The sequence below is a fragment of the Fragaria vesca genome, linkage group LG3 (genome assembly GCF_000184155.1).
Source record: "Fragaria vesca subsp. vesca linkage group LG3, FraVesHawaii_1.0, whole genome shotgun sequence".
NCBI lineage: Eukaryota > Viridiplantae > Streptophyta > Magnoliopsida > Rosales > Rosaceae > Fragaria > Fragaria vesca.
The window spans coordinates 15,501,552-15,513,406 of NC_020493.1; the positions used below are offsets into that span (position 1 = coordinate 15,501,552).

Here is an 11,855-nt window from a genome sequence, read left to right on the forward strand (position 1 = left end):
CCTCGAACTTTGCTTACCACTGCACTATCTCCTGCTTCCATTTCAATTCAAATATTATTTTCTTGAGGCATACAAAAAAAAAATCGGAGGTCCGCTAGAGACCGGTGACCTGACGCGGCCGCCTCAAGTTGCACCCCTCATGGCCAGTCTTGGTCCCCATCCTTCTGATTCACCTGCTACTTTGATGACTAGAACTGTCGATGTGCACAGTTGTTCAATGGAGAGAGAGACTGGTTGAAATAAAGAGAGGGTGGGGAAATGAGACAACACTATTTTAGTCTTTGATTATTTTATAATATGGCATACCTTTTAACGGAGCTCGTAACATCATGTATGGAAGATGAGTCGGGTTTAAAGGTTATGTGCTGTTGTGAAAGTGTCATTCGAAATGTACACAAGTTTGGAAGTCAATAGTGCATGTAATGTTTCTAAAATTTTTCCATACCTTTCTAAGAAATATACACTTTTTTTTTTATCAAGAAAAGTAACCATTTATTAATTGGAGGAAAGGTTACAAACATCGGAATCGATTTTCACCAATTCCATAAGCCATTCTGGCCCATGCTCAATACAGAACATATTCTCATTTTTATACAAAATGAATTTAGTTAAACCATGAGCAACCTTGTTGCATTCCCGGGGTTTGAAGGTGACAAAACTTGCACTACAACATTTTAGCAGGGACTTCACTTCTTCAACTAAGAAACCCTCCCCAGCGATACAAGTATCAGAGGCATTGATAAGACGCACCGTCTCTGTGCAGTTCATTTCAACCACCACAGGAAGAGTTCTCAAATCAATAGCAAAGCATAGACCTGCTTTTAATGCCATAAGTTCAGTTACCAATGGAGAGAAAGTACCTACAACTTGTTGAGCAGAAGCTCCCATAAGCTCTCCTTTCTCGTTTCAGATCACAACACCAAGCCCTTTTCTTCCGTTTTTAAGATTCACTGCACCATCAGTATTTAGTTTGTACACACCTTCACATGGAGGTTCCCAATTACACTCTCTATTCACTTTATGCAGCCCCTTGATTTTGTTAGCCTCCTTAAACACACCCAAAAGAGAACAAGGTTTAGAGATAATGCAGCCTGGAGTTTGATAATTAAATTTACCATGAAGATGGTCATTTCTCAACGTCCAAAGCGGCCAAGTTACATAAGCAAACAATTCCATCTCATCCTTCGGCATATGACGAACCAACTCTTTACACCAACTAGCAAAAGTAGAGTGACTCTTTCTAGAATCTTTCCAAATGGATTTCTTCCAAACTCTCCGACTAAATTCACACTCAGCATGAAAAGTTGTCTCAGCTTTAGTACCACATCTGGAGCAGCAAGGGTTATTTGTAATCTTTCTTTGATAAAGATTAAAGGTACTTGGAAGGATGTCATGGACTGCTCTCCACAAAAAAAGCTTGATCTTATTGGGAATTTGAAATCCCCACATAACTCTCCAGAACTTCCTATTAGCTTCATTACTTGAAGCTTCACCGATATTTGAGAGAGTTTTCTCCATCTCCACTACGAGCTTGTAGCCAGAATTACAGTGTACCTACCATTTAAAAAAAAAAAAAACCATCTCCTCTGATCACTCTCATTCCTCTTTCCTGTTGGAATACCAATGATAAGGTATGCTTCATCTTTGTTGAAATTGTTGTAAATGAAAGGAATGTTCCATTTACCAGAAGGCAGAAATAATTCATTCACAGTAGCAGAGGGATTGAGGATCGTTGGACTCTAGATTTTGAACAGTGAGGGTCTAGGAACCCATTTATCAAGGTAGATACATGTTGTTTCCCCATTGCCAATGCGTCGAATGCATCCTTTCTCCACTAATTCTCTTCCCCACATAATGGAACGCCAAACAAAGGAGGGATTGCTTCCCATATTTGCTTGCAAGAATGAGTTGTTAGGATAATATCGGGCTTTTAGAACTTGGGCAGCCAACGAGTTTGAAAATTCAATCAATCTCTAGGCTTGTTTACCAACCATAGCTTGATTGAACTTTCCAAACTCCCTAAACCCCAGGCCCCCACATTCTTTGGCCTTACATAAAAACTGCCACTTCTTCCAATGAACCCCCCTTCCTCCTTTCTTTCCCCACCAAAACTTAGCCACCACTGCATTCAGTTCATCACAAAGGCCAAGAGGAAGCTTAAACACACTCATTGAGTAGGTTGGGACAGCTTGGAGAACTGCTTTTACTAATACTTCTTTGCCAGCTAGGGAGAGTAGATTACTGTGCCATCCTTCCACCCGGTTTTTGACTCTTTCCCTCACCTTCCTCAAAATTTTACCCTTATCCCTCCCTAAAAAAGTTGGAAGGCCAAGGTATTTCTCATGGTACGCAACCAGTTTCATCCCCATTTCATTACTCAACAGAATCTTCTCTTCTTCACTTGTGCTCGGGCTAAACGAGATAGCAGACTTTCCATAATTAATTTTTTGTCTAGAAGCTACTTCATATATACTTAGAATTTCCTTGAGCCGCTTGCACTCACTCATTGTTGCATCACCAAAAATCAGATTATCATCGGCGAAAAACAAGTGATTAATGGGAGGAGCTCAATCAGCCACTTTTACGCCATGAATACCTCCAGTTTCTTCTTCCCTTCAGAGCAAATCTGATAAGCCCTCTGCACAAATTAGAAATAGATAAGGGGAGAGAGGATCCCCTTGCCTTAATCCTCTTTGTGGATAGATAAAACCTTTAGGCTCCCTGTTGCAATTTACAGAGTAACTAACAGTTGAAATACAATCTATCATTAGTGAAATCCACCTTTCCCTAAAACCCATCTTCTCCATCACCTTCGCCAGAAAACCCCATTCCACCCTATCGTAAGCCTTAGCCATGTCAAGCTTGAGGGTCATCTTCTTCCTTCCGTTCTTTCCCCTCATTTTAACAGCAAAAATGGACTCATGAGCTAAGATGATGTTATCAGTGATTAGTCTCTTTGGAACGAAGGCACTTTGAAACTCTGAGATAATAGAAGGGAGGACAACTTTTAGATGGTTTCCTAAGGTTTTTGAAATGAGTTTGTAGATGACATTGCACAAACTTATAGGCCTATACTCTGTCACAAACTGAGGATCATTTGTTTTTGGGATAAAGGCAATTAGAGTGTGGTTAAACTCCCTAACACTGCCACCACCATTCAACACTTTCAAACAAGCCTCAACCACCTCCTTCTTCACCACATTCCAATATGTCTGGTAAAAAAGCGCAGGCATCCCATCACAGCCCGGAGCTTTGAGAGGGTACATCTGATGTAAAGAGTACTCAATATCATCTTGATTAAAGGGTCTGCACAAATCATCATCAACAACTAGAGAAATGACACTAACAAATATGGATCTGTTCCTTCATATTCCGAGGTAAAAAGCTTGGTAAAATACTCCTAAAAAATCTTTGCGATTGTTTCTCCATCTTCCTGCCAGTTTCCATTCTCATCCCTCACTCCAGTGATTAGGTTCTTCCTCCCCCTTTTCCTTGCAGCTTCATGAAAAAATTTGGAGTTTCTGTCTCCCCCCTTTAACCAATCGACTCTGCTTCGTTGCTTCTAAATGGCTTCTTTTTGCTCAAGGAGTTCATCAAGCTTGTTTGCCAACGAATCTAGTTACTCGTCAGCCTCATTGGAACTAGTTTGATTCTGGACTACCTTCACCTTATCTTAAACTTTTCTAATCTGAGAGGGGATGTGACCAAAAGTTTGGTTACTCCAATTCAAGAGACTATTAGAAACAACATTCAATTTCTGATTAACATTGCCTTCCCCCTCCCAAGCCTTCTTAATAGCTTCCTCGCAACCTTCATGGTCTTTCCAAAAGCTCTCAAAGAAGAATCTTCTTTTTCTCTTTACCCACTTCCATTTCCCAGCTTGCTCCCCCAATTCAATAAAGATTGGTAAATGATCAAAAGTTCTAAAAGCAAGGTGACGAATACGAATGTGATTAAATAAGTTAGAGCAATCAGAGTTCACAAAAGCCCTGTCTAACCTTTCTTTCACGTTGTCACCTCCTTTTCTTCTGTTATCCCAAGTAAACTTACCCCCAACAACATCCACTTCTCTGAGATCACAACTGTCGATTGCCTCTTGAAAGTCGAGCATTTGGCAAAGGGATCTGAATCTCTTCCCTGTTTTCTCTTCATCCCTGAGAATCTCATTGAAATCTCTACCAACGATCCAAGGCTCACTACTGACCCTTGCCAGCCGACGCAACAACTCCCAAGATTGAAATCTGAGTCTAGAACATGGATTACCATAGAAACCAGTAAATCTGCATGAAACATTGTTGTTGATTGTGACTCTCGCATCGATATGACCGGTTGAAGAGGAGATAATTTTCACCTTCCAATCATTCCTCCACAGTAAGGCCAATCCACCTCCTCTATTAATACTTTTGTTAACTGAAAAACACCCAAAAGACCCATCTAGCTTTCTCAATACACCATCCATCTGATCAACATTCTTCCTAGTTTCCATAATGAGAACTAAGTCCGGCCTTCTTTCCCTGAGAATTTCACTCAAGGCTCTTAACGTTCGAGGGGTGCCAAGTCCCCGAACGTTCCAGCACAAAACTAACATTGCTCGTGATGGGTTTGAAAATCGGAACCCATCACGGTGTCAGCCATACAAGTATCAGATTCAGTAACTTTAGAGGTCTCCATCGCAGGGGCAGATGGATTAACTACTTTCTTTGCCGATTTCTTTTCTTCCAGAATGGTAACAGAGAGATGAATAGGGTTTGTTACAGTTGAACAAAAGGGGTTGCTGCCCAATCTTGCACGTGCCTTCCAATTTAAAAGTACACGTGCTTTATTAGATCCATCCACATCAATACCAATGGGCTTTTTCTTAACGGACCTCACTTTTTCTTTGGCAGCCCCATTACTAGGCCCACCTGAAGAAGTTGGGCTTGTCTTGGATTTGGGAAGAGAAGTGGGTCCAGCGATGGGCGAGTTCTTTTGAGACAATGACTTCTCTTTACCAGCCAAGCTGCATACCTTAACATTGTTGAACTTCTCTTTTCTCCCTACCGTGCCAGAGACACATGGGATAGCTTCCTCGTCAAGACATCAGAACCATTCAACACCGTCGAAGTCAGAACATGATCATTGTTTTTTATTGTTCCCTCCACGGTACCCTCTGACGAGTCCGCATCAGTCACCGCTTTAGACTCAGAACTCCCTTCTCTGGTACAAATCTCCATACTTGACCCATGTGGCTTTGTAGAGATTATAACCTGCTTTTCTCCAATGCGACGTCTCTTTTGTCTTGGAATTGACAGTAGGACCCCTGTTTCCCGTTGGGAGGAAGTCCCATTGGGAAGCTCCCCACTTGACCCGACCCCATGAACCGGGTCCTGTACCGGATCCTATTCAAAGGACTCTCTTGATCTAACAAAACCAGAGACTGAATCAAAAAATTCCGGCGCCATAAGCGAGCAAGCTGGTTTCATTGGCTCAAAGAAATGTTGGTGATGTCGGGAATTGAAGATTTGGCCCTTCATGCTCTGCTCTTAGGAAGTCTCCAAATTGCCTTTGCTGGGCGAGATTCAGAGAGCTGCTCCGTTTATTGCACTCACCTTCAATATGATCAAGGTGACCACAAATAAAGCAGGAATTCAGAAGTCTTTCATACCTGATATCATAAAACCTTGACCTATCATTGATCATGAGCTTGATAAATCGTTTAAGAGGCTTCAAAACATCAATTCCCACCCGACTCGTAAGTACTCTATTACGCAGACCCCCTCATCACCAGGGTCAGTCCATCTGTAATGGCCTAGGCATCTGTCAGCAAGCTTTCCAACTCCGATTGTCATATCATCAGGATCAAGGCCATGAACTTGTACCCAGAAGTTTTCCACTGTCAATGGGATTGAAGTCAGGCTACCCATTCCATTGGCATCAGCTAACACCATTAAAGCTTTATCAAAGGACCAAGGACAACCTTTTAATATCCTGGCTTTGATAGCTTCAGAGGAGACTTCAAAGATCAGTTTGCCATCACCCAAACCACCAACACGAAGGCCATTATCTTTCCAAACATTCTTGAAAATCTTTAGAAGACCTCCTCTGCAAATGGGCTTCCGGCTCAGAACCTGACCAACCAGTAAATGTCTGGTTTGTCTAGCACCATCACTATCAGATTCTAGAACAAATTGTTTGCAAAACGGCCAACTAGTTCTTCCATTCTTGAGAAGAACCACACGAGCACTAGCTCCCACACTTTAATGAACGAGGAACTACCGTACATAAGCAAAGGACAGGAGAATTGAAAGCACTGGAACGGTTGAGAGATGGGGTAGGTGGAGATATGGGGCTGAAGAAGAATTGGATGGTCTAGATAGATATGATTTATGGATATGGTGGGTTGGAAAGGATTAATTAAGGAATTGATAGATGGAAGTAAATATAGCAAATCACATATACATCCTCTAAAAGGATCTGAAACACAAATAAATCCACTTGTGTTGTTGTTAAACAAATAAGGACAATTTTTAACAAATAAGGATAAATTCTTTTCTGCTTGCCATGTGTCATGGTTTAATTTACTAAATTGACCTTACACAAAATAAATCAAATTAAATTAGCCCCACCATGTATTGTTTTAACTGCTATTGCACCTTGCTAGAATGTTACTGCTACTACACTTCCAATAAATGCAGTAGCAGATTTTTAGTGGTTCAGTTAGTATAATAGTAGCTTCGGTAACTACAGTAGCAGGTTTTCAGTGGCTTAACTAATGTAGTAGCAGCATGTTTTACTGGAGAGTTAGCTGCTACTACACTTCCAACAAATGTAGTAGCAGGGTTTTAATGGTTCAGCTAGTGTAGTAACAGCTTCAGTAAGTGTAGTAACATGTTTTTAGTGGCTCAGCAAATGTAGTAGTAGTAGCAGCAACAGCTATTTTCAGTGCTATTTTGCACTTGTTGGAATGTTCTTGTTACTACACTTCCAATAAATACAGTAACAGATTTTTAGTGGTTCAGTTAGTGTAGTAGCAGCTTCAGTAACTACAGTAGCAGGTTTACAGTGGCTCAACTAATATAGTAGCATGTTTTACTAGAGAGTTAGCTGCTACTACACTTCCAACAAATGTAGTAGCAGGGTTTTAATGGTTCAGCTAGTGTAGTAGCAGCTTCAGTAAGTGTAGTAACAGGTTTTTAGTGCCTCAACAAATGTAGCAGCAACAACTATTTTCAGTACGTGCTATAGTAGCAAATTTTTATTGGTTCGGCTAGTGTAGTAGCATGTTCAGTAAATGCATTATTGACAGAAAAATTCATTTATAACTACTACTATTGATAGGGAAAGTTCATTTATGAATTATGTTACTATTCGGTTCTACTACATCACTCGGTTTTTTTGTTTGTTTTCTACTACACTCGATGTCCTCTTGTTGTAGTTATGTTACTGCACTCATGTTTTTCAAGTTTCTGCTACTACATGAAGATTAATTGAGCATCATCCCAAACCGTTGGCTGTTCCAACTGGCGAGCCGGTCAGGGTTCAAGCGTCGGCCGTCTTCGAGCGCCGCGGTGCTGGCCATCGTTGAGCGTTGAAGTGACGTCGCCGACACTGAGGGTCTTCCTGCTGCTGCTGAACGAACTGAAGTAGTATGTAATACAAAGTTCTGAGCAAATTATTTACAATACAAGAATCACAATTAGACATAATGTAGCCACAATCGAATTCACAAAAATAACAATCACTACCAGAAGAAAGGTTTTAGCCACGAAAATAAAAAAACCAAGCCGACGAATTATTTTTTTGTCGGCTAAAGTCCACGTTAGCCGACAAAATTTTCCTTCGTCGGCTAATTTAAATTTTCGTTGGCTAAAATTTCGTCGGCTAAAAAAGTTTTTCGTCGACTATAGTCTATGAACTTTAGCCGACGACTTTAAAAATTCTTTAGCCGACGAAATTTTAATTTCGTCGGCTAAAGTGCCTTATATTTGCAGATCTGGACAGCAGCTCATCTAGGAAAAAAAAACAGGAGAAAAAGTTTGGGTGTTGTCGAAATCTGTCCATAATTAGTTTGTGGAGCTATATATAGGTACGTATATGTGTATATATGTTGATTTTGCGCTTTATTTGAGTTGATCGATTTTGAGTACGTTGGATGTATATATATATATATGTGTTGATCGATTTGGTGGATGATTTGATAATATATATGAAGTTGTTGTTAATAAGTAGTAGATATATATATATATATATATATATGTTAATTAATATACATATTGTGTTGATGGTATGAAGTTGTTGATGATGATTTTGTGATGACGTTGATATATATATATATATAATATTGTTATGTAATTATTAAGTATATATATATGTGTTAATTAATTTGTTATTAATTAGTTGTAGTACGTAGAATACTAAATGAATTGAGATTTTATATATGAAATTTAATTAATAATTAGCTAGAGTTATACATATATATTTTGTTATATTTTCAAGATATGGATAAGAGTTGGATTTCGCTTCTAAAATGGGACAAAAGATATGGTAAAGGAGTTATGAGTTTTTTGGAATATGCGCTGGCTAATGCTAACAGGAATACAATTTTCTATTGCCCGTGCACGAAATGTCAGTGTCGCAACGATATGCATTGATTTGCGATTGATAAAGTATGGCAGCACCTGAAAAGTAACGGGTTTTGGGAGAAGTACACATGTTGGTTATATCACGGTGAAATATCATCAGGTGGTTCGCATGATCATAGGCAATTTTCTGAGACGGGCAGTACATCCAACGATCCAACAACGGTCTTCATCAACGACATCTTTCCTTATGAGAGCGGTGTATGCGCTCAAGGACAGTATATGCCTGAGCTGGTGCAGCCCTTCCCTAGAGTTGTCAACACTGCTAGTATTGACAAGTACAACAAACTGTTTACTTTCCAACAGACCCATGTGTACCCCGGTTGTCAGAAGACCGTTCTTGAAAGTGTAATGGACGTAATGAAGATTAAAGTTGAGACAAAAAGGCTGTTGATGATTATCTACAGTACACTGCTTCAATGCTGCCCCACGGTCATCGTTTTCCTACCACTCATCATAGGTCCGATTTATCCTGAAAGATCTTGGGCTTTCCTACATCAAGATCCATGCATGCAGATATGACTGCGTTCTCTTCTAGGGTAAAGATCCAGAAGGGAATGACCTTGGTGGCCTTGACGCATGTCTAGTATGTTACACTGACAGGTATAAGCTGAGTCATGTAGGCAATAGGAAACCTGTGAAGGTACTTCGGTATTTCCTGTTGAGGGATAGGTTGGAGTGGTTGTACATGTCTTCACACACAGCCAAAGCTATGAGATGGCACACTGATAGGGAATTGCATGACGAAGAAACCCTTATACACCCTGCTGACGGGGAGGCTTGGAAGCATATAGATAGGGAGTTTCCTCATTTTGCGTCAGAGGTCCGAAATGTGAGATATTGCACGAGATATTCTAGATGCATGTCATGGTTGTTGGTACCATCAGTGATTTTTCTGCCCGTGGGATGTTGTCGGGCAACGTTGTTAGGGGATACAAGGCTTGTCCAAAGTGCCTTAGCGATGAGGGGAGCAGTCATTGCAACAAAATATGCAAATTGGGTCACCGTACTCTCCTTCCATATAATCACGAATGGTGGTTCGATTACAAAGCATTTGATGGGACCGTAGAAAACGGTGTGCGTACCAGAAGATGGACAGGGGAAGAAATTTTAGCAGTGCTTAATGAGTACGATTTTGGGCAACTCAGCAATCATCCCAATATTGTAGCGGCAATACCTGAAAGACCCGACACGTACAAATTCTCGGAACTCTCATACTGGAGTAAGTTGTTGATCAGGCACTACCAAGATATGATGCACATAGAAAAGAATGTTTACGACAGTGTGGTGGGCACAGTGCTGAACTTGGAGGGGAAGACGAAAGACGGTCCTAAGGCACGCATTGATCTAAAAAAAATGCTTATAAGAAGACATTTGTGGTTGAAAGAAGGGAAGAAAAAAATGCCTCAAGCTCCTTACACCGTGAAGCCTGACCAGAAGAACGTAATTTTCAAATGGATGAGTTGTGTGAAGTATCCTTCAGGCTATGCAGGAAATATAGCCCGATGTGTGAACTTCCGGGACAATAAGATGTACAGGTTGAAGAGTCATGACTCTCATATCCTGCTACAACGTCTCTTCCCTGTTTTCATTCAACCGTTCATTCCCCGTCAGATGGTGGAGCTGTTAGTAGCGTTGGCAAGATTCTTCCAAAAGTTATGCACACGGGAAGTGAAAAAATCTAACCTCCGGGAAATGCAAGAGGACATCATTTATATCATGTGTAAATTTGAGAGGATATTTCCTCCAAATTTTTTTGACATCATGCCTCACCTGATAATCCATCTTCCCGAGCAATTGTTGCTTATCGGTCCAGTACACTACACTTGGATGTATCCCATGGAAAGGTACGTTTTTTACACCTGAATTCCTCAATATACATGTTCAATAATCATAACACTTTACAACTTGATTTATAAGGAATTTGGAGACTACAAAGATTATGTGGCTAATAAATCCACGCCTGAAGGATGTATAGCTGAAGCATATATTACGCACGAGTGCGTCACCTACATGAAGTTGTATTTATGAGCGTTGAAGGAAACTCCGCAAAAAGCTCAGGGAAGTGAATCTCTCCTGGAACTCTATAACACCCTCATCATCCCTCTTCTTCATATTCAGGAAATCCGACTGAATTCTGCTGCGGTGGGCAGGACTGAAATATTGCCCCAAGAAGAGAGTCTTAAACTGCTCCCACGACATATTCAGCGCATCCTCAACATTCCTGCTGGCAAGCGACCACCAGTGATGTGCTGAATCATCCAGGAAAGTTACTGCCATCTTCACCTTCCTTTCTTCTGGCAACTCTGAGCTCGCAAAAGCCTTTTCCATTTTTGTCCACCCAAGTATAAGCATCGAGGGGTCCCTTGGCACCCTTGAACTCTCTTGCTCCAGCCTCATAAACTTCTCTCCTCTTCACTGTATGAGGTTGTGGAGCTCGATCCATGACATCCCTTAGCATATTCCCAATATCATCAACTAGTCCCCTGACCTCATTGCCCTCATCGGCATTGGTCGAAGTAGCCACACGAGGTTGCCGTGAGCGCCTAGGAGGCATAGTACCTGAGGAAAAAGATATTTAGTAGTCCATAAACAAGACTAACACAATTATCACACATACCCAATAACACATAGCATCAAAAGCATAAAATGCCAATGAATCCGCCGCGGTCGGATCATCACTCTATAGACACTACATGCTACTTAGGCAAATGTGATAGTGACAAGGAAGCAGGAAAAGGAAACCTATAGCTCTGATACCAACTAACACGACCCACCCCGAATTTCACCCTGAAACCCAGAGTAAGTCGTGCGGGGACCACCTCCAAGGAAAATTTACTGAAAAGATTAAGAAAATCTCCCTTGCAGATGGACAACCCTAACTCAAAAATTTCATATTACACTCTTAATTTAACACTTCTGAAAATCACAAAATATACAAAAATTCTAAAGTATTCAGAGCTACTAAACACAAGCGGAAGCAAGAAAACACGAGTAGGTTGAACAGGTAACCTACTGGCGAAAACTGGCAGAAATGCGGGTGACTATGCCTCGTCTCCTACTAGATCCAACCCGAACTCTGCAGACTGGGCAATTTAAAACGAAGGGCCCAGGGAAAAACATTTAATAACGTTAGAGTGAGTGGACAAAATAAAATAAATAAAATATTTATGTTTCCCCAAATTAACTTCTAAGGAAAAATCGAATGCATGCCGCAAGCGATAAAACTTTTATCCC

General features: G+C 40.8%; 1 protein-coding gene across 1 annotated transcript; it reads right to left on the reverse strand.

Moving 5' to 3' along the window:
- Window positions 1-1,973: 1,973 nt before the first annotated feature.
- Window positions 1,974-2,507, reverse strand: LOC101311659 (putative ribonuclease H protein At1g65750-like). The gene has a single exon (XM_004295805.1). It carries the CDS (start codon window positions 2,505-2,507, stop codon window positions 1,974-1,976), a length of 534 nt encoding a protein of 177 aa, XP_004295853.1.
- Between the last annotated feature and the right edge of the window lie 9,348 nt (window positions 2,508-11,855).

What these genes read in the sequence shown, in the direction of transcription:
- LOC101311659 (XM_004295805.1), bottom strand. Translation starts at nt 2,507, where the DNA reads ATGAGTGAGTGCAAGCGGCTCAAGGAAATTCTAAGTATATATGAAGTA.